The 23,082-nt window shown below is 36.7% G+C and overlaps 1 protein-coding gene across 5 annotated transcripts in view; it reads left to right on the top strand.

Moving 5' to 3' along the window:
• The first annotated feature begins 766 nt into the window (after positions 1 to 766).
• EZH2 (enhancer of zeste 2 polycomb repressive complex 2 subunit) overlaps positions 767 to 23,082 on the top strand; it is a 28,959-nt gene continuing 6,643 nt past the window's right edge. For 2 of the 5 annotated variants that reach the window (XM_075704616.1, XM_075704614.1), the window contains exons 1-11: positions 767 to 883; positions 1,421 to 1,522; positions 4,449 to 4,565; positions 5,983 to 6,103; positions 8,353 to 8,496; positions 9,044 to 9,146; positions 9,725 to 9,888; positions 16,327 to 16,418; positions 17,343 to 17,583; positions 18,034 to 18,203; positions 18,583 to 18,677. In XM_075704616.1, coding sequence (XP_075560731.1) covers positions 767 to 883; positions 1,421 to 1,522; positions 4,449 to 4,565; positions 5,983 to 6,103; positions 8,353 to 8,496; positions 9,044 to 9,146; positions 9,725 to 9,888; positions 16,327 to 16,418; positions 17,343 to 17,583; positions 18,034 to 18,203; positions 18,583 to 18,677 — 1,466 coding nt within the window. Of the gene's footprint in view, positions 884 to 1,420; positions 1,550 to 4,448; positions 4,566 to 5,982; positions 6,104 to 8,352; positions 8,497 to 9,043; positions 9,147 to 9,724; positions 9,904 to 16,326; positions 16,419 to 17,342; positions 17,584 to 18,033; positions 18,204 to 18,582; positions 18,678 to 23,082 lie in introns of all 5 variants that reach the window. The other 3 variants (XM_075704613.1, XM_075704612.1, XM_075704615.1) reach the window with 3 other exon arrangements.

Here is a 23,082-nt window from a genome sequence, read left to right as displayed (position 1 = left end):
CAATGCATTTGGATTATAATATGAAAATACAACTTCATTGCCAACAGCCCTGTAACATAAAAACGAAGCACTTGGTACTAGGAGGGTCATCAGTAAAAGTGGAATCAGTGTTCTGTTTGCAATCAGCTGGACAGTTTGGGTTTTTGTAGAATACTTGAGAAAAGAGCAAGGTCTCTTCTTCTGCCTGTTTCAAAACACTTTATGACTGAATTTCTAGAACTTCTTGACACTTGAGTGGCTGGGTAGGAGGACTGTACTTGGGGTACCTCTCTGTACTTGAAATCAATTCCAGAAGCCTATTCTAGGAGTTGGTATCTTATTGAAGAAGACCACTCCTGTGAGGAGGGAAAGGTTTGTCTGCCATGAATATAGCTGTTCAGAAGTTAATTTACAAGACTGCAAGGATTCCAGTGTGTATCTTTGCAGTGGGAATCTTGATTTGTTCTGTTTCACCCCTTTAAATACATTAGGTACCTTTCTGTATAGAGGCAATAGAAGTGCTTAAAGGAAATGTGAATCATCCCACTGATTTGTAATTAAAATTACTGTTTTCCAGTGTCTGTCACTTATGTATGTTTTGGTGGGTTTTTTTGTTGTTGTTGGATTGGGATGGTATTGCAAGGTCTGACTGAAAGGAATTAGAGGAATTAGATATGTAAGGTATTAAAGGAATGTCTCTATCCTACCTAACCACTCTAACCTCCTCTGTAAGCAGCGGCATCAGATTTGGTAATATTAATGTGACATTGTCTCTTGTAGGATAATCATGGGTCAAACCGGAAAAAAATCTGAGAAGGGACCAATTTGTTGGCGAAAACGTGTGAAATCAGAATACATGAGACTGAGGCAGCTCAAGAGGTTCCGACGTGCGGATGAAGTAAAGGTATGTCATCTTTTGGTTCTATTACTTAAAAAATGATACAAAAAATTATTTTCTTCTGAAATATGAGCTGTCCTGCAGTTAACACCTGCAATAACAATTTCATTAAATACTTTGTTAACATACTGAAAACTTGTCTTAACTCTGTGATCTTATAAACAGGTATGATACATTTATATGTGATTGAATGCCTGCATGCTAAGTATCAGAAGAGACTGTGGAGAGCAAGTATGGCAACTTCTTTAGCCACATACTCTTTCTAATTCCGTTTAGAACTTAATTTCATGCTAAACCTCTAAGTCTCTAAATGTCAGAACATGGTTTGAGTCAAAGAAAGGGATGATGAACTGTATTGAGCCTCACTGACACTTAAACAAAATTTGGACAGTTGAGTTTTGAGCGCTTTTTTTTTTTTATCCTGTCTGGTTTTGTTTATTTTTTTAGTAAATGTTATAATGCCTTAAGATGCTAGCAGGTGAATTTAGAGTCTCTGATTTTTTTTTTTTTTTTTTAATGTTTACAATTGTGGTTAATTTTTAGAGTATGTTTAATTCTAATCGTCAGAAGATACTGGAAAGAACTGAAATCTTAAATCAAGAATGGAAACAACGTAGGATACAGCCTGTTCACATCATGACTTCTGTGAGCTCATTGCGCGGGACCAGGGAGGTTGGTTAACATGTGTTGTGGTAATTCCACTTACAAGGTTGTTAGCACGTCTTTGTTTTATTACTGGAAAGTTGGCTATTCTTTATTTTTTTTTCCAGCATGACATGACTTGGCAGCTACGTATTTTTCATATGAGTCTCTCAAAGAATTTATTTATTTATTATTTACTTCGCTCATACGACTTCTGGAAAGCACATAGCAGGCTACCTAGCTTTGAACGACACGTAAAAGTGAAACTTCTTTATTTCTGATAATCCTTGGATCATACCTCAGCATCCTTTAATCAAATTGTTTTGTCTCACTGGTATTGGGAGTTTAATCTTGCGCCTATTGGAGCTGACGCCCAGTGATACACAAGTAGTTACTTCCATTCTTACTGAGTAAAAGCACATGAAAGCTGTGAACATGCCCATTTGACAAAGTCTTCTTTATATAAATTGAAGTAATTTAACCACAGAGTTCTAAAAGGAGTTTGAATTGATGCACCCTGCTGTTGCACAAGCAGACTGGATGCTAAATTTGTGAAAAACACTTCCATGATTGTGATGCAATTTGAGCACCGAAACTGGCTTTCATGTTGGTGCTCAAACAGTGGTTTAAGCCTACTCCAACTTTCTCTTTTCAGCCCAGGTTAATTTTTCTTATTTCTCAGTTGCTCTTTAGGCACTTCTCCAGACTAAGGCAGTTTGAGGATGTTTCACGTATAATAGTCTGAAAAGCTAACTCTTTTCAGTAGTATGAGAATGAAAAGACCTCACTGTGAACAGATTAAAAAACCCAAAACAAACCACTTTCTCTTCAAGGAAGTTTGTCAGATTTTCCTCTTCCTAAGATTTTAGTGGGAGACTTGGGGGCATGTGTGTCACAGAGGTGCATTTGTGTGCATGCATGTTCAAATGCAAACAGGCAAGGACCTTTGCCTGAGTGTTTTCTTTTAAACATGTTTGAATATGCAATTACTCATGTACAGCTCTATACCTTTTATATGGCACTGTAGGGTCAGAATTTCTGATAATAATTGACACAGGTAGGCATCTAATTTTCACTTTTTTGGTGGTAAAAGATCATTCCTCACCATTCCTTTCTTTTTTCTTCTTTTTTATTTTTCGTATCTTGATTCACTATTCTTTTATGTTAATTTCCTGCCTGAATTGATTTCCTGCCTGAATTGATAGAGCACACTAATTACTGCATTCAAATCCAGTCTCTGTCTCATGAATCAGAACTCTAATGCTTGATTTAAGATTGCCATAATTTATAATGAGAGAAGTGAGACAAAGAAATGCTGGGGGTTTTAAATAATTACTTGAAAATCTTTTTTTCTTAATATGCTGAATTTCTTCCCAGTTGCATAGGACACTGGCTAGAAGTTTAATGACCTGATGGAAAGGTTTTGTGAGAGCCTTTATGTGTTTGGTGAAGACTGCAGGGCATCACTGGTGACACAGATTTTCTCCAATGAGTAGTCCAGTCAGCGAGCGTAATATGTCCTGTGCTAGCCTAATAAATATTAAGCTGAGTTCCATACCAAAAGAATGGGGTAGCATAACTGAGACTTGGTACCAAACACTTTGAGTCATTTTGACATAGCTCATTTGTCAGCCTAAGACTTCTAGTTCCAAAGATAAAAGTAATTCTTTTTTTACTTCTGTATTTTTCTTTAAAAATACATGAAAAATATACTAGATGGCTGCTAGCTACAAAATTAAACATTAACGTGAAATGGGAATAAAGCACTAGCATAGGACAATGTCTTGAGTATTGATATACACAGCAGAAATCTTAATTTCATTTGCTGCAGATTAAAAAGAAAATAAATAAATCTGGCTTGTGTCATTCTGCCGGGGTACTGTCTCTGTATACTGTTTGTTACATTACTTTGTGTATTTCTTTAGAAATGTGAAGCTCTGTTCATCTTTCCCTTCTGGAAAGGAGAAAGATCTTTTGTCTCCACTTCCTTTTTTCCTTTCAGGTAGCTATGATAGCTGTTCTAAACTTTGTTTTACCTACCTCCAAATCCTCTTTGTTGTACTTTCCCTAGCTTTGTATGTTCCTGTCTGCTTTTGTTTATAACTTTTTTCCAGAGTTCTTCATACTGCTGTCCAAGTATTTGAGAAAAGTTGATCTGTGTCTGTTAACTGTTGAATAGATGCAAGAATAACCCAGAAGTTGTCTGTATTTCTATGGCATGTTTATCTTTTGGAGGCTACATAAACCTCTGTATCTCCAAAAGAAGTCCTGTAGCTGAAAGACTTATTGACGTGTCCAGAGTTGCATATTAAGAGTCAGTTTTCATTTTTCTATTGTAAGCAGTGAGCATAATCAAATGTTTGAGGATAGGATAAAGATAAGCTGACAAAAATGGGGAAACAGGGCAGGAATTAACAAGACACATGGAGGATTTATTTCCATAAGATGTCTTGCTGGCATTAAAGTAAAATATATATATATTTAACATAAATAATACATGATTTCTGCAGTGTATTGATCTGAAGCCAGGGGAATCCAGTTGCCTCTCTGATGGCTTGAGTAAATGCTCTAACATCAGTGTGGCAGCAACAGGTACTAAATCTGTTTTGAGATACCAAACATAATTTGTATTGTAGGTTGAAAAGTCTGAGAAAATACTATCACAGCCACTTATTATTAAGTGGAAAAAACCATCATGATCTATTAGCAAAGGTGTTGACATAGAAATAATTCTCGTGTCTTTTTTCCTGCTAAACCTATTCTTACTGTTATGCCCTAAAAATTTGATGCATTTTTCAGAGGCTGATACAGCTAATTTTGACAAATACTTTGAATTTTGTACATTATAGAGTGTTGTTCTGTGATTATTCCCCCCCCCTTTTTGCTTCTGATGTTGCTATATAAGTGTAACTTCAACCTCTTATTTCAGTGCTCTGTTACCAGTGACATAGATTTTCCAAAACAAGTAATCCCACTGAAGACTCTCAATGCTGTTGCTTCTGTGCCTATAATGTATTCTTGGTCTCCCCTTCAACAGAATTTTATGGTAAGTTTAAAAAAAGTGCTGGGAGGAGAAATGTATGGAGAAAAGAGAGGTTAACCCTTTTTTAGAAATAAACAGCAAAAATCTGTTGCCAGTTACCCTCCCAGTTACCCTCCCTATCTTTTTGGTATTGGTAATAAGGCAGTAATAATCAGAAATAGGGTCACCCAAATAAAAGAAAGAAATAAAAAAAAAAAAGTAACTTTGCAAACTAAACCTCTGTCCTCAGTGAACATAAGTATCTCTAAAACCTTGCTGTAAAGAGACCCTAAGTTTATTTAATTCCAATTGTCAACCAATTGTCTTGTCTGGCATTTAACAAATACAGATTTATTTGAAAGCATATAAGTAGTGTAATGAGAATTGTTTTCTGAGGTATGTGAATGTCTTTGTGTAAGACGATTGACCAACATACCTGTAGCAGAACAGTAATTCTTATGGAATAAAGAGAACTTAATCCTGAAATAATCTCCCCACATAAAGGTCATTCTTACATAGCAACTGAGTATATGCCTTTTCTTCTGATTAGCTCCACTGTATGCAGAAGCCATAACATTAGATTTCTGGTGTAGGTATTTGACTTATTTGAAAAGCTTAGCTTATTACAAATCTTTGCCAAATCATTTTGTATATGATCACCTTTGTGGACTGGTTATTATGATAATAATCGTAGCAAAGTTATTTAAATAACTGGCTTTATCAGTATAGGTACAGAGTTCTTCCACACATTTTTCTACTTGCTTTCCATTCATCAATGTTTGGATATTTTGCGCTGCTGCAGAATCATGATCAGCATGAAAGTTTACATTCATTTTCTTAACAATAGAAGGTTCTTCTGTAGTATTGGAAGATACAGTGGCGTATCAAGGTCTGTAAATTCTACTGATAAAACATGGGAGTACCAATGCATTTAGTCTGTATGCAGACAAAAAAAACTTACGGTGGCATTCAGATTAAATTGTGAGACATGTTTCTGTGCTTGCTGTTTAGACAACTTGAATTTAGAGTCTTTTTGCATCACAATTTCTTATCTCTGGCAAAGCAATGAAGGGGTGGTTTGTATTGCACATTGCTGCGAAAGAGAACCAAGGAAGGGAGAATGAACTCATTAAATGCAAGCTTCCCAAAATTAGGTAGCTTACTGTGTTTCAATAGTAGAAGTTTTGTGGAAACATCCTGCTAACCTTAATGTTAGGAGCTAGTGTCAATATCTTGAGCCAGTCAGCCCTAGTGCAAAAAATTGTTGAACACAGATGAGGGTTTTGTTTTATTTATGTAGTTAATGGTAGATATGCTAAAGCAGTGAAGCCAGTTAGTAAACTGTGATAGCTAGACTCTTGTATATTGTAAAAATAGCAATGCAGAAATGGTCAATTGAAAACACAGTTTAAAATTGTTTGATTATAACTGTTGTTACTAGGTAGAGGATGAAACTGTTTTACATAACATTCCATATATGGGAGATGAAGTGCTTGACCAGGATGGTACCTTTATTGAAGAATTGATCAAGAACTATGATGGGAAAGTGCATGGAGACAGAGGTGAGCCCAAACACTCAGGTATACTAATCACTTCTTCCTACATAAATAACTGTTGTCAGTGTTGTCTGATGCTTGATTGTTACAGTACTATTTCTAGAATCCCTATACTGTGTAAACATTGGGTATAACAGACTTCCTTATTTAAATATATTGCTTTGCATTTTCATAGGGCTGCAAAGTGTTGAAGTAGTAGTACAGAGAAATTAAACACATTAACTTTTTCCCTAGAACATACAGTGTTTCATCATAATGTGTAGGTGCAATGTGGAGAAGTCCTTGGTCTTCAGTTTTATGCTCAGAGCTTTGGAATATAATAGTGTAATGTCCCTACATGTGTCCAGCCTAGGAGAAAGTGGCAGGAAAAGTATGCAAAACTCTGATGACAACACTTGCGAATGCAATTTGACGGAATAACCTCTTGTGGGTTTTGTTGGCTTTTTTTTTTTTTCCTTTAAGGAAATTATTAGCTATTTAAAAACCTCCTTTCTATAAGTCAGCTTATAGAGCAAATTTGTATCCTTCTGTTGGTACACTATATATATGTATTCTTAGGTGTAGTTTACCCCTTATTTTGTATGGGAGCTGGACTATATGTGATGTCATCTGTCTCCTAGTTTGCTGAAGTCTCAGTGAAGTAGCGTCCTTTCACTTCCTCTGTGTGCCCACTCAGAACTGGCTTATACAAGCCTGAACTTTACAGTTGTAAAGGTTTCTCTGACTACTCTGCTTTCCCCTTCACAGAAACATTACCCACCCCCTCCTCCACCCAAATGGGGAATCATTTCTTAAAATTTATTATATTCCTGTTAATGCTGGAGTGACTGAGAAAGGGAACTACATTTTTGAGTACATTGTGTGTCACTTATGAAGGTTAAGCCTGCGATTCAATAATAAATGCTACTCAGTCCTACACCAGTCTTGTTAATGTCCTCAGAAGAGCTGGTACCTTTATATTTCATGAGGAACATGACATGTTTCATGGGGTTTTGCCTTTGGATATTTTTACAGATTTACTGATTGCTGACATCCTTGTCAGAGAACTGGTTATGTCAAAATGGTGACATTACTAGTAAATGTCTTCTATTATTGATTTAATTTATTATTAAGTGAGTCTAGCTTTAAAATTAATCTTGTTTCACTGTCTCGAGTCCCAAGTTTATGATGGCAATTACTGTTATTATGGGTCCTTCAAAACTATATATCAGAAGTAGAAAGATGTTTTTTTAGTCTCCCAATAACTAGTATTCTTGTGTGACTGTAATTAAATGTAAATGCTGTGGGAATCTGTAATCTAGAAGCATTCCCATGTAGGAGTCAGAATTGTAAACTAGCTCTGTAGTTGCATTTTTGAGAGAGAAATTCATACTAACCTGTGTGTGTATATTAAGACTTCTGTTTAAAACATCCAAGCGAAGTACCTGCCTATTTTTATTGTCTACGTTGCAATAAAACTATTAGCTTCCTTCAAGTTGTAGTTTGACATCCAAACCCAGTCTAGGTTCAAAAGGATGGTGATAAGCACTGCAGTTCCCACAGAGTTCGTGGTTATTTTTTTAAAAATAACAGCGGTCTCTGTCAACACTAACTACAACTTTCCTTTCTGCAGAAATGTCTTATTGTCTATTGCTGCCCTTTGAATTTCACAGCAGAATATAAGCTAATGAGCAGATATATGCAGCATATGCCTTCAGTTTCTCTTGATTTGTTTGTTTGTTTGTTTTTTAAATATAACTATATTCTTTTTTTTATCACATTGCCAGTGGGGTCTGTACTGGGGAAGTGGATGCTATGGAACCACAAACCAAAAATCCCTCTGGAGATTCCCTAGCTGTCCAAGGATAGCTTCATAGACTGTTTGCATGCGTTGCCAGGCTGGCTTAAGCCAACCATGTTGGAACTGGGATTCTGGCATAAAATCCCTTAAAATAGTCTAGCTAATAAGTAATTTTTTTATCTTCCAAGGAAGAGATTTTTTTTTTATGTCTGCTGGTATGAAGCACAGGGAGTTGGGAAAAGAAAAATTTCAACAAGTTTCCTTCTCCTCTTCCCAGTTGTCAGTCTAAGAAATAAATACTGAGTATTTTTAACTTTTCTCAGTTCATACATTGAAACTAAGAGGGAAAAATACCAACTTGTTTTTTCATAAATTACAGCATTTGCCATAATTTAATTCAAATGTAGGGAGGATTAAAAATACTTCACATACACCTTGCGCTTTTCTGTTCACTCCCAATTTTGCTGAATTTCAGAATGTGGATTTATCAATGATGAAATATTTGTTGAGCTGGTCAATGCACTTGGTCAATATAGTGATGATGAAGATGATGATGATGGAGATGACAATCCTGATGAAAGAGATGACAAGCAAAAAGATCGGGAAGGTAACAGGATGGGTATGTCTGTCTGCAGACTTTAAAAATTAAAACCAAACCCCTTTTTCTTTAATCACCCAATAAATTTGTTCAAACCCTTCTACTTGATAGTTTTCAGGTGTAAAGTAGCATCATTTTCTTCATAATTTCCTTTGTCATTTAGTTCAAGAGTTATACAGAGAATACTACAAAAGGTGCTTTTGCCAAGTTTTGTTTATCTGCATATTGAGACAGTCAAATGCACCAAAAATCAGTTGGATATCTGTCTAATAAATGCTTTGGTACTCCTCAGAAAATGAAACATTATTCTAAAGTAGGCAGTTCTGAATTGCCATCTCCATCTGCTGGTGAAATAATGGTTTCCCCAAATTTTACTAGTAGAGTTCTCTCAGCAGGAAAGATCACTTAATGGAGTTTAAGTTGTCTGTAATTTAGAAATAAAAACCTTTACTTTTTTTTTTATTAGGATTTTGGAGAAGTCCCCATTTCTCTGAACACCTCCTTGAACAGGCAAAGGACCAGAAACATATATTTTTTTTGTTTTTCAAATTTTTTGCTTCTTTGACAGAGAAAGCAAGCCACCCACCTCGGAGATTTCCTTCTGACAAGATATTTGAAGCCATTTCCTCAATGTTTCCAGACAAGGGTACAGCAGAAGAATTGAAAGAGAAGTAAGAAAGTATTTTTTAGGATATATTGCTGTGCTGAATTATGAAACAAAGATTCCTTGACTTTGTTAAATATTTGTTAATTAGGAATGGTCCCCCTTGCAGCTAAGTTCTATGGCAGTTGTGTAACTTCTGCAAGTGATACTTGAAGGGAATTGGCTGTTCCCACTGAGTCAAACAATACAGAAGTGTTTATTAGCCTTCCTTTCAAACTATTGAAAAGTGAGTGCTTGCATGTGTTTAATAATCTAGGTTATTTTTTTTTGAGGTGGTAAAATAAAAGCTTCTGAAAAGAAAAAAAAAAAAAATCTCCTTTTTGGAGTTAGTGAGTAATATATATGAGGAGATGGCGGTCCAGAAAATAAATGCATTCTTTCCTAGCTAATTTTATATTTGTGTATATATATTTGTATTAATGAGTATGGAGTTAATAATTTGTCACGTTGCTGATAGATTGACCTTTCTAGCTGGCACATATTTCTTAGATTTTCTTTTAATTTGTCACTGACAATGCAGAGTGGTACTGCAATCAAAAATTACTTTTTTATTATACTGAATAAATAACTTCTATTTCTTTTAAGATACAAAGAACTCACTGAGCAGCAGCTTCCCGGAGCTCTTCCTCCTGAATGCACACCAAACATAGATGGACCAAATGCTAAATCTGTTCAGAGGGAGCAAAGCCTGCACTCTTTTCACACACTCTTCTGTAGGCGCTGTTTTAAATATGATTGCTTCTTACATCGTAAGTACAATTATAGTGTGCTTGTGTATATCTTATTTTTTGCAAGGCAGGAAACTTAAGACTACCATAAGATGCAATACAGAAGGAAGGAAAGAGAAATAAAAGCAGTAATATTGCTAAAGTTTATGAAAACAACTTGTCCATGTTGACATCATTTTGCAGTGAAAACTATACCTCAAAAAACTGAATGCACCTGTTCGGGGTAGTTTGTTATCCTTTTTGCATTTAGGAGTTCATACAGAATTCCTGGCTTGGACCAACCTGTAATGTTACTTCTCTTTTTATAGTGTTCAAGAAAACTACATTGTTTTCTACTGCTGTTTTCTGTGTTACGCTTTCTCAGTTTGTGCATGGAGAATGGAATATATTTCTCCATAAAAATGCCTGGTTATTCATCAGACTTGCTTCATTTTCCAGCAGGGAGAATGAATATCCATGGACAGTTTTATCTTTTATTCTTTCAGGTTACTTTCTAGCTACTTTACTTGTACCTGGTGATTTGAAGAATTGTTTCAGACAGTTGAGTTTTAGAAATTGTGGTATCCTTTCCACTGAATTGCTTTCATGTTGTCCCATTCTTTTGGGGGAAGGATTTAAGAAGAGCATTAGCAATGATGTTCGTTTCCATTTGCAATAAGAGATTCTGAAGTGCTACTTGAGACAATTCTTTCTCTGAGAACAGTGTCAAATGTAAAGGGGAACCTAACAATCAAATATGAAGTGGTTTTGACTTGTAGTTGAATACTATGATGCCCTCTATTTCAAACTAATTTTCTCTTTTGACTTAACTGTTCATTTGCATGTTCCACTGTGAGTGTGCATGCATGTTCATTTGGAAATCTTTGTGCTTTGTCAGCAGCTCCTCATACAGCACATGTGCAATCTGCCTGTATTTGTACTTCACAGTGAAGGCTTTACACAGTGGTGCTGCTTTTTAGTATCCCTTAGTTGCCTTGCAGTTTGAGGAGGACCTGGAGTTGTTCTCAGATGGTGGGGGGGTGGGAAGCTTTTCTTTTTCCTAGTTTCTTTAGTGTTTGTGGTTTTTGGAGTTAGGTCTGTTAGTTTCATTTTCTCCTTGCATTCTGTTGGCAGGCCTTGCTTGAAAATACAAAGAAAGAATCTCTTGCTTCTGAATAATGTTTAAGAACAATAAGTTTCTGGAGGTATAGCTGCTGCCTTGTCCAGCCAGCTTCAACACCCCGTGTTCTGTGAAGCTGTAGGTTTTGTTTAGAAGTATCTTAGTTGCCTGGATGACTCATTCCAAGAAGTGCTGTGTGCAGTCTTAGTCTGTAGGACAGGGAAGTGAAGCTGTATGCTACCTTTTGGCAAATCCATTTGTCTGGCAGTGGTTTTAAGAGTTCTTGACACTCTCAATAGTCTAGCAGGGAGACTGAGTGCCAGTCTATTTTTACTTTTAAGTCAACAAGAAAGTGTTGTCCAGACATAGTGAGAACAAACTTTTTCTAGGAGCACCCCAGAATATTTTAGGTACTTCTGCAACAGAGGTTTTTAGGCCATTTTTCTCACTAATTTTATAAACTTGTAGGTGTTTTCCAGTGAAGATATGGGCTCCTTTTAAAATACACATATATTTGATTACTTACATAGCTTATATAGATTTGCCTTTCGAAGTCACTTTTGCAGATCGTTAGAACTGAAAGGATCCACAGACCACATTTTGGTACCTACTACTCTGGGGAGCCTGATATTACCAGTCCGCAGTTTTGAGGCACCAACTCTGTGACACTTCTTTTCTTTTAGTGCTGTGATGGATGGGTTCGTAGTGTGTTATGCATTTTGACATGTTCTTAAGTGCCAGATTCAGCCAATGACAAAGTCCAGTCCACTGATCAGCACCTCAGTTCTCACACTAGCAGCATCCTTTAAGCTGAAAGTGTTGTGCCCCCTTTCTCTGTTCATAACCTTCAGATGGAAGACAAAGTGTTTATACTAAAAGATTGCCTAAGTTCTTGTCGCTGGTGATTTTTGATAAGTCCCTTAAACAAGTCAGTATTCTTTCTGAAGTGGTGTTATGTCCAAGGCTTCATTTTAAACCATGCCTCGTACTTAAAAAGGCCCAAACTTTAAGTCATCTCTTCGGGTTTCCAAGGCTATAGCAGAAAGAAGGAAGAACAACAAACACTTCCACTGTGGAGGCATTCAGGATTTACCTTTGTGTCAAGATAGTGTGAAATTACCACCATTATGATAATGTTCTTCATGACACATGCATTATCACTGATAAAAATATATTTGATACTTGATTGTTGCAAAGAGATCTCTTGAAGCTCGATTTACACATTCACTATGTAGCCTTCAGGCTGGACACTGAATGTAGTAAACTGATGCTTCAGTCACGATTCCTTGAAGGACATAGCCAAATCCCACCTCTACAATGACTTGTCACTGCTTTGGATGCATTGCTTCTTTCTCCTTTTGCCTGTAGTAACATCAAAGAAAGAGGATTGTTTTCTGTCTCTCTGTGTGTCTGTCTGTGTCTCTGTCTAGAGCTAGGAATTCATCTGTTAAAAACTGAGAGAGTCGCTTGTATGACCTCTTCACTTTTTGTGAAGTTTTAAGACTGTTGGTCAAGATCCATCAGATTCATTGCTGGGAATGAGTAACTCATCAAAAAAAGACTACTCTGGTTATTGGAAGGCTACACTAGCAATTTTCAGTGTCTCTGCAACACTTTAACTTTTTTAAAAAGTTGGTAACATTTCTACTAGCACCCTACTCAGTTCCCTTATGTTCTACTTCATGCAATTGCCAAGCACTACAGGATGATGTCCTGGCTTCTGCAGACAACATTTTTTGATTAATTACTTTGGTAATGTGGTGGGCTACAGTGATCAGATTTGTACTTTGAAAGGCACAAATCTCTGGAGACGGCATAGAGAATTAAAAAAATACAGGAATTCTATTAGATCCGGTTTTGATTTTTTAATTCCCCCTCTTAGATTCCATTTTTGTTAAGATTAGCCTTATTTTATGTAGTTTCAGATCTTTATTCTAGAACATTTGAGTTAAATATTGGAAAAGTTATCATTAGATTTTTAACGTGTCAAGTCCCCTTGACAACCTGGCAATCCCTTTATGTGCAGGTGATGACATTACTGAAAAAACTTGTGTACCGACTTCATTTGCTGACAGCAAGGAATTATGCCTAAATGTCTGGACTAAGAAAGAATTTAGAAGAAGGAAAAATATCAGGTAGGGAGAATTTCCCAAATAGCTTGACTGTGAAGCAAATGTACATTTCAGGCTAAACAGTTGCCTGTGTACTTTCACATTATGAAAAATATGAGAATTGAGCCCATTTGGGATGAGACAGGTAATAAATCTCTAAGACAGCAAACATGCTCAGTGAAGCAGTTTTAGAATTATTTTCTTAAGGAAATTATTGAAGAAATACGGAGTTTAGTTATTCAGGAAATTCTGCAAAGTCATCTTTGATTTTGAAAAAAAATTACTACTGGTATTTGTAAGATTCATAATACAGCTATAGAAAGTTTTATTCTTGTCCTGGGTCCTTTCTTTGTAACAAGCCTCCCAAAAAATTACCTCACAACAAGTGGCGGTAGATTCTGACTATAGTTGTCAGTACTATACTGTGTTGGGTGTTTTTGAAATAGTGAAATACAAGATATGATTCTAATATTAAGTATCAGATATAGCGTATTTTTGAGGCCTTGCTGGTTTAAAAAGTCAAGTATAGATTTGTTTCCCTGCATTACAAACTAAACATTTCTTCATTGTCTAAAGGAAAAATATTTTTTTAAAAACACTCATTTTAGGACCTGGCACAAATGAACTTATGGGAGAAATGTTTGCATCTGCAAGTAACACGTAAAAAGAATAGTTTTGATTTCTGCACATTGCAGCAGTCTGATACAGATCATGTCTTGCAAATGTTTTACTGTTCTTTTGCATTGTTGCAAAATTATTTTCCCGGTGTTATAAAGAGAGGGTAAAACAGTTATGTGGAGGGGGAGAAAAAAACCCCAGACCAAACTCTGAATTAATGAAATGGTATATTTTTTCAAATTTAAAGATGCAGTGTTGAAAAAACTGTGGGTTTTTTTTCTCCTCCACTTTTGGGTGGGGGGCTCCCATCATCTCATGGTTTCATGGCTGGAAAAAGGTGGAGTAACTTGGCGTTAAATTGCAAGGCTTCTTTGTTATTTAATGTATTTTACCTACAGAATGCATGAACACTTCGAGGATATGTGAAACATATGAGAAGTGACATACCACATAAAAGCTTTTAACTGGAATGTGGGGGGAGAAAGAGTGCTGATAGCAACAATATGCATAAATTACATTCCTATACTTGCTTGTATTTACATATCTATATGTTCATATGTGGAAAATTGAAGCTTTTTTGTGTTTCCAGATTTATAAAATGTAATGTATTTCTCTGGAAAAAGTGATGCAATATTTAATTAGTGATACTTCTATATTGTTTATACCTTTTTAAGAAAGCCTTGGAAGAATACATTGCTCCCTGGAGGTTCCCATGTGCTGCTGTCATTAATACAGGCATAACATTATAGAACTTACGATTTGATTTCCAGCACACCTTCCCTTATGGGAGGGGAGCATGAAGTGATGGTTCCAAGACGGAGTGGTTTCATCAGAGAAGCTCCCTTAAGAAGTGCTCACCACCACTGGTCACCTTCCCCGCTGGTGCCAAAACAAGTGCTTGTGGAGCTACGCTGCAAACCAGATCACTGAAATGAGATTTGCTTTTAAAAACTTTGTCTGTGAAGACATATGTGAGCTCTGACCACATTCTTTAAAAGGGAGGAACTGCATTTAAAAAGTTCAGTCTTGAAAGCACAGTGGACTATCATAAAGAGAAGCCTCATGTACAATCTAGAAATAAGATGAGTAGGAAAGCCTATGGTGGTGGCTTATTGAAGGAGAAGGATGTGTGTGGTGTTGATACGGAATGGCCCTCCTTATGGATTAATATGGGTAAGAGGGGAGGGATTTCTTTCAGTTTGAACATTAGCACTTTTTATTCACTGAGTGTTGAAAAACTTAACTGTAAGTCACAGTTGCCTAACTGCAACTGTAGTAAAACTGCAGCATAAGTGCTTTTACAGTGCTTGGGAATCATGTATTTTCAGATGGGTGTCTTTTGTAGGCCTTCATGGAGGGTTAGGAAACAGCTAGCACTGAGTAGTAGGGTTTTTTGTTTTGTTTTGTCTTTTTAAACTTGAGTGCATTATCTTTTTTTTTTTTCTTCCTCCCCCCCCAGCCCCCCCCCCCCCCCCCGCCCCATGCAGTTGTGTATGCCACTGTTAGCACATTTAGGGGGAAAAAGTATTGATATCTATCTATATGTGTGTGTGTGTGTATATTAAAAAAAAAAAAAAGAATTGTTCCTTGAGCATGGAGGGATTTTTTTAAAAAAGAGAATTGCAGAAAACTGAGGATGGTATTTCAAAAAGCTCCTAATGTAATTTGGGAACATGAGTATATGAGCTCTGGTGACAGTATAGCTGCAAGTTTTCCAGGCTTCAGTTAAGTAAGGGATATGGAAGAGTTCCCAAGACTTCCAGCAAAACCAGGAAAGTCAGTCTCTCTGAAAACCTCCTGCTGGGAGGCAGGGATTGTGCAAGGGGGAGCTGGTAGAGACGAGTCCTGGCAAAGGGAACGTGTAGGAAACTCTGCCATCCTGTTATACAGGTGCTCGTGTTGCATCTGTAACATACCCAGTTCTGCTCCATTCTGAGTCATCGTTCTGCAACTTACACAGAGTTATATGGAGTCTGTCAGATAGACGAGCAGACACTGCTCTGCAAGTTGCAGACAGCTGTGGTTGTTCTGATCCATAGTGACTGTGCGATGCTAACTTATTTTTACCCTGCAGCTGGGATATAGGAACTGAACTCTTATCACCTGTCAGCTTAGTTGGAGTGCTGATAAACTAATAGAGTAAAAATGCTTATGTGTCCTTCTCACTAACAAAAATGGAAAGTCGTTCGTTACCTTTCCAAAGTGTGTGGGGCTGGATTTTTTGACAAGATAGAAACTGAACACCTGAATCTTATGGATTGAGAGATGATCATGCATTAATAGGAGAAGCCCTGAATAATTCTGCTCAACATGGTAACAGAAGTCTGTTCTGTTTGTTGGAAAGGGAGATATAGCATGTCTTCCTTGATACATGAAAGAAATGTGATGATTTTCTTCACTGATGTAAAAGGGCATATGTGAAACTTACCCATGTGCTGTCTCTGTATTTTTAAGTGGTAAGTCAAATGTCACTAGATGGGGTTTATTTTGTGGTTTTTTCCATTTGTTATAATTTTTATTCTGGTTTTAGTAGTGTCTTGGTAAACCTTGTGTTTTGGGTACTGTTTGACATTGGCTATCAAATGTATTTTTTATATTAAAACTTACAAATGTGATGTTTTGATTCAACAGCATTCCATGCAACTCCTAATACTTATAAACGAAAGAATACAGAAACAGCATTAGATAATAAGCCTTGTGGACCGCACTGTTATCAACATCTGGTAAGATAATTTCCTATGTTAGAATTCACTAAGTGCTAGTGCTAGCTGCAGTATAGCAAGCTACACTTCATGTAAGGACATGCTGGATCTATGATAGTGCATATACTTGTGGGCCACTTGCACTCAAGTATGTTATCTTCAGTTTGTGCAAAAGAAAATAATTAACTTCCAATCATCAAATGAAAGTCTAAGTAGGAATAATTTTTAGCTCTATTAGGAGTAGCCTCAGATAGTAGCAAAGGATTATTACCTCCTAATAATGTGTTGTTGCCATTGTGTCTTACAGACTAAGCTCTCTTGTAAGTTATATCACAACTAAAAATTATAAAGGTTTTTTAGTTTTCTGAAGGTGGATTCCATCCAGCATTTGTGCTCTTAAGAAAGAACAGGATGGAAATTAATAAGGGGAAATCCTCAGTAATATAATTTCAAATCTCTCTCATACTCCCCCTAAATATTTAGTATGAGAAACCGTGTAATTTTCCAATCTACAAACTTGCTAAGCATTGTCATACCCCTTTCCACTAGAAAACAAATTACCAGTGATTGCGTTTTAAAAAATGCAGAACGCATATTGTTTAAGTGCCATGTGCAAGAAGAGTTCTTGTATTTTGAAGGGTCTTGTATTTTTGAATTCGCTCTGCGGGGAAATTCTCATTTTTTCTGTCATCTAGGAAAATATAAATTTACTGCTGAATTATTTTTTTCACTTGGCAGCCAAAATGAAAGTGGAACTGAAATACTGACATAAGTACTTTGTAAATGGCTAGAGTACATTTAACTGGAATTTGTGTGTACATGATTAATTTGTAGAATAATGCAAAGTTATACAGTAGGCATAGGACATGTTCTCCCCCAATCCCTGACCACAGGTGAAAACACTTTTTAATTCTTTCACTAAAAGTTGTAATGTTTTGTGTTTAGGAAGGTGCAAAGGAGTTTGCAGCTGCCTTGACTGCTGAGCGTATAAAGACACCACCAAAGCGCCCAGGTGGCCGCCGAAGGGGAAGACTTCCAAACAACACCAGCAGACCCAGCACGCCGACAATAAATGTATTGGAATCAAAAGACACAGACAGTGATAGAGAAGCTGGAACTGAAACTGGAGGAGAAAACAATGATAAAGAAGAAGAAGAAAAGAAAGATGAAACATCCAGTTCCTCTGGTAAGGCTAGTCAATGCTTCTTTATTCAATTAGCGGCAGTGCTTGAGAGGATTAAAAAAAACCCAACAAACAAAACAAAACAAAAAACCCCAAGTTGAGCCACGTGATCCTAGAAACCATATATTTGGAATGTATGGAACTGAGTGAAAAGACAGAGGAATAATATGAGTTTAATCAAATAGAACCCTGTAAGAAAATTTCCATATTGTCTCGATTTATATGTAGAGGTGAGATTGTGTAATTTCAATAGCTACTGTTAACCTAATTTTTAACTTCTTCAAGAGGTATGTGAAAAGTGCTGCTTTGTTGTGGTACTTAGCTTAGGAAACAATAACAACAAAAACCTGGGGTATTTTTAACTACACTTAATAAATTGACATTTTTAAGGGCTGTGTAAAATTTTTGAAACATAGCCTTACATTGACCCATACTCCCAATTATATATTACAGAAGCAAATTCTAGGTGTCAAACACCAATAAAGATGAAGCCAAATATTGAGCCGCCAGAGAATGTGGAATGGAGTGGTGCAGAAGCCTCAATGTTTAGAGTTCTTATTGGCACCTACTATGACAACTTCTGTGCAATTGCCAGACTGATTGGGACCAAAACATGCAGGCAGGTAAGAAGGGAAGCTACTTACTAAGGATGATAGTGTTTCACTTTTAAAACTGAAGTATAGAAATACTAGTGTTGGTTACTAAAAGAGAAAATTAATTAATTTTCTTGGTTTCCCCAAGAATGCTATGATCTAGAAGTTGTGCCACAAATATATAAAAAGTTAGTTTAAAACTGTTTTTAAATTAAATTTACAGCAGGTTTAAATTAGACTATCTGTTCTTAAATGACAAAAATAATCAACTTAAAATGTATTTAAAAGAGACTATGACTGGGTATAATGTGTAAGTTGTTGGTTGGAGGAAATCATACTAACTTAGAAAATGAGCAACTTTCTACTAGTGAGAGATTTATCGTGGATGTATTATGGTATCTCTTGTTAGGTGTATGAGTTTAGAGTAAAGGAATCTAGTATTATTGCTCCAGTCCCTGCTGAAGATGTTGATACTCCTCCCAGAAAGAAGAAAAGGAAACACAGGTAAATCTGTTACTAAATAACCTTAGCATAACAATAAATTGGAGATATAGGGGATCAGAACAGAAAGTATTTTGGAGGAAAAGTCATGCAACTCTTCTCCTTTTGCTTCCAAAACCAAAAGTTGCAGCGATATAACAAAATGGTGTTTTGGTTTCAGACAAAAGTCTTAACCGCATCAGCAAGTATAACCTTCCACTTCTCTCCCCTCTCCCTTCTTTTTAACTTTTTTTAACAGCCAGATTCTTGTTAGCAGATTCTTGTAGGTGCAACTAGTCAAACTAAGTTTAGATTAGAAATGTTCTACACATAACATTCAAGATATTGCAGTATGATTTTGATTGCAGCAATCAAGTTTTTCTTTGAGAGATTATTCCTTCGTAGCATCCTAGTTTCATCATCAACTAGAACTTCAACTAAAGAACCAGGTTAACAAGTTATTATTTGAAGCGAAGCTGCAATGAAGAATAAAATCAAGCTTTTTGGTGGAGCCACAAAGACCATCTGAAACAATTTCTGTTAAATTGTAAACTTGGTGGCTACTGTCTGTCAGTGAAATGCATTTTTCTTTGAGAATCCTGAGGTTTGAAAAATGCAACTCTGCGTTGAGTATTTTTATTCCCAGGGATAAGAACATAGGAGATAAAAAGCTGACTGAAAATTAGCAGGAACATTTCTTTCTGCAAGCAATAAGTACACTTTTTTCCATAAAGTTTTCTATTTTTCCCTTTAACTTTCCTTATTTTCCCCCAAGTTTGTTCTTCCAGTTCTTCTCCCATCAATTCTTCTTGCTTCTGTCTTAGCTTGTCTAAGTATATTTATTATTTCCAGGCTTAGTGAAATTCCTGATACTGGCTCAAAGATACTGTTGACATGGAATAGAATGTTTCTGCTTTGTAACATAGAGGCAGCTGATGTGAGCTAGGAAGAGATTCAGTGAGCATCTGGAAGAGATTCTGTTCTCAGCAAAAACTATTGATTTAATGCTTTTGGCACAGTTTTCAAGTTTTTGGGCATTTGGTGGCATTGGCTGTTTAAATCTGGAGTTACTAGCCATAGTGCAAGTTTGGAACACGCAGTTGGGAATTAGCTTGCTTTCAGATTTACGCAAATTGCTATAAAAATGATGCCGCTACATCTATTTGAAAAGAGCAACTAAAAGGCTCAAATGTATTTTGAAGCTGAAATGGATTGGTTATGATGAAGCTGAAATGATATGGTTACCAGGCTGACATTGTTTTGGAGGAGTTTCGAGACTGTTTTTTTGCTTGGGTGTTTTTTTCCCAATTAAGTAAAAGCACATACCATTATGTGGGGTTTCTTGATGTTATTTTCTTCTTATTAGTTGCCAGTATAAAAACTTCCATGCTAATGATTTAGTTTTGAAATGCCTTTTAATTTTTTTAACTCTCATTGAAAGGAGATAATTTTTTTTTATTTGATTTCACAGAATGAGTGGCAATCAAGCTGTCTCCATCCTTCTATGTGCAGTAGTCTTTTTTAAAAAAAGAAAAGACTTTTAGCCTGCCTACATATACTGTAATCTGAGCACTCTCTAAAGATGTCGCACAACGAGCAATTGGGAAAACCATCTGGAAGTCTGTCTTTGTTTCTTACATTTCTTTGACTTGAGTTTACTCACTCCTAGAGTAAATCCAGTCCTAGAGCCAGGAAGGCCCTTCTGTCCTGTTTGGACTTTTCCATTGCAAGGGACTTACTGGTCTGCAGGTTTTCCACACGTACGTGTGGTAGACAGTCTTCAAGCAAAAGTAGCATTCACCAAAGAGAAAAGCAGCAGCAGAAGGCTGCTTTTAATGGTCTCTTGTAACTGATTTGATTGCAGATTTTCTTACAAGACTTTGCCTATATCCCATGCGATCTTGGTGCCCATATAGGCATACTGAGCAACTAGCTGGCAAGAGTACGCTCCTCTTGGATAGTAAAAGATATTCTCTCCTTCCTTCCAATGTCATTTTTATTAGATAGCCATAATAAGGCTGATTAATGAGAGGAGAAGACTTTTTATAGAGTTGTTTTTTGGAGAGCCAGTAAGTGTCAGAGCCTGTCCTATGTATCAGAGACTAACCTGGCAGTTTGTGAAAACTCGACTTTGCTGGAGGAGTAAGTACTTTGCATAGAAGCCAATAGAAAAATCTGAACCAAGAAAGAATTCAGAAAAGTATGAGCATATGCTGGAAGGAGAGTACTTCAACACTGCTCATTCTCTTACGTGTATGTTTTCTTCCGTTGCTGGGAGCTGAATTGCATTTCCTTTAACTAATCAACACTCCTTCCTCTGGACTGGTTAAGGATCCATTATTGACTGTATGGCCATGTAATGCTGCTGCTTGATTATTTTTGCTTTCCTCCTCTCCCTTGTTGGCTATTTGGATGTGGGTTTACTTAGTAAACTTTATTTGAAAGTTTTCTTTTTTTTTTCCCCCCCATTTTCTCATTTTCCTCCTCCTGTCCCTACCTTCTGCTGGACTACTGCTCACTGCATATGTTTGAATAGTTTACGTGGTTCTGCCTAGAGTTCGGGGTGCTTTTTTATAGGGATTTAAAACCTGACTGTTATCAGGCAAAAGATGCAGCTGAGGTGTTTGTCACAGATATTGTTATCTGCCACCTGGTTGGAAGGCTGAGTCCTGGAGTGGCAGGGAGGCTGTGGATAAGATAAAATTTAGGAGACTGAAAAGAAGTCTGAGTGATGCCAGAAAATCAAACACTGCAAAGACTTACCTACATATATTGACATAATTGGCACATGTTTTGAATTTTCAGTGCTATTTCAGGTAGCAGAGTATCCCCGTGCAGAGAAAGAAATGCTAGTATAGCTTCTTCCAAAGAATGCGTTTCTGCTGCCCGATTAGCTGATACCAGTGCCTCCTAAAAACACTGACAAAATCTAGTAGGTCATTAATAGAGAAGTACAATATTTTTGACTGCTTCTGTCATAATGCTTCTGGAAACACTTGTTTTCTAAGCTGGCTATCCTGCAGATGTCAGTAACCAGATGTACAAATCCACCTGCTTGCTTGGAAATCTGCCACTGAGTTTCCAATTTGCTTTTTTTTATGAAGCTGAGCTGCGTCTGCTTTCTTGACTGTCTGTCTTTTCCTTGCCTTTGCTTCCTGGTGCATGGGACCAGATCTTGCCTTTTGTTTCTGGTTGAGATAGCAGATTATAGGGCAGATAGATAAATTAGTCCACCTTTAGTACGGTACTCATTCAGGCTTCAGCTTTGAGCGCTAATCAGGGGAACTTGCGGTGCTTCCTGGCAGTTTTTGAAAGTTACAAGCCAATGAAGGTACTATTTGATTGGCCTAATCAAACCTCCTATCATATTGGTCAGCATTGGCAGCTTACTTCATGTTGTCTTCTGTCATTCCCCACAATTCATGCTCACACTGTATGTCGCCAGCTCCTTTCTTACTAGGGTCTCTTCCTCCTGTGACACCAGTCTCTGTTACAAGAGTAGCTAAGCTGATGCCTTTGTCACTGTGACTGCCATATTTAATTTTCTACCCTTTTTGCGTTGTTAGCATTAATGCTTTGTTGATGGTGGCAATCTCTGTTATATTCAGGTGACCTTGTCCATACAGTCTGTACTTTCCCATAGAAACGAAAATGTCTCAGGTGGCGACTAGTCAGCAAGTGGCATTTTACTTTTAAAGTATTAGGATAGTGCTTACCAAAAAATAAAAAGATTAAAAAAAAAAAAAAGTTCATACTAATTGCTAATGAAATGGTGTTTTAAGAAGTCTGTCTGCAGAAAGCTTTTAAGGGTTTGGTATGCTAGTAGGTCCTTATTGTTTTGGGCTGAGAGACAAGCTTCTGTGAAAGAATTGTTCAAAAATACAGTATATGTTACATTTGCCAAATATCAGCCAGACAAAAAAGAAAAGTATTTTGATGTGCATTAGAGTAATTTAAGTCAGAATTGCACCTCTTCTTTCAATTATATGGGAACTGTCTTATTACAAAGAGTCAATGACTCATAATTCATAAATATATGTTGGTAACCTTTTTTTCTAGAGTGAGTCACTCTTAACAGGAACGTCACTTATCACAGTGCTCTGTAATGCTGATAGTCTTTGGGTTTTGTTCCCTCCCCTCAACCTCAGATACTTGGACAAGTCTGCCTCTGTGGGTTTCTAATTTGTATGGGTTCCTTCAAATGCTTGTAAGAAAGTTGGCTGTTGAGCACTTAATGTTAAGTCTTAATGACTTAACATCAAAGTGAAGCTTTGAAAGGGCAATTGCATAGAGAATCTTGTTTACCTAAAGCTGCTGTGTGTGGTGGGGGGGCAAGCACACCACTCCATTAAAGTAGAAATTGATATCATGCTTTTATGAAAGAAGTAGCAGCTAAAAAGTCCTATTTAAGTAGTTACAGCAGGAGATA

This window comes from Pelecanus crispus, chromosome 2 (assembly GCF_030463565.1).
Source record: "Pelecanus crispus isolate bPelCri1 chromosome 2, bPelCri1.pri, whole genome shotgun sequence".
NCBI lineage: Eukaryota > Metazoa > Chordata > Aves > Pelecaniformes > Pelecanidae > Pelecanus > Pelecanus crispus.
The sequence above is the reverse complement of the archived record's forward strand: the minus strand, read 5'-3'. Positions and strand labels throughout refer to the sequence as shown.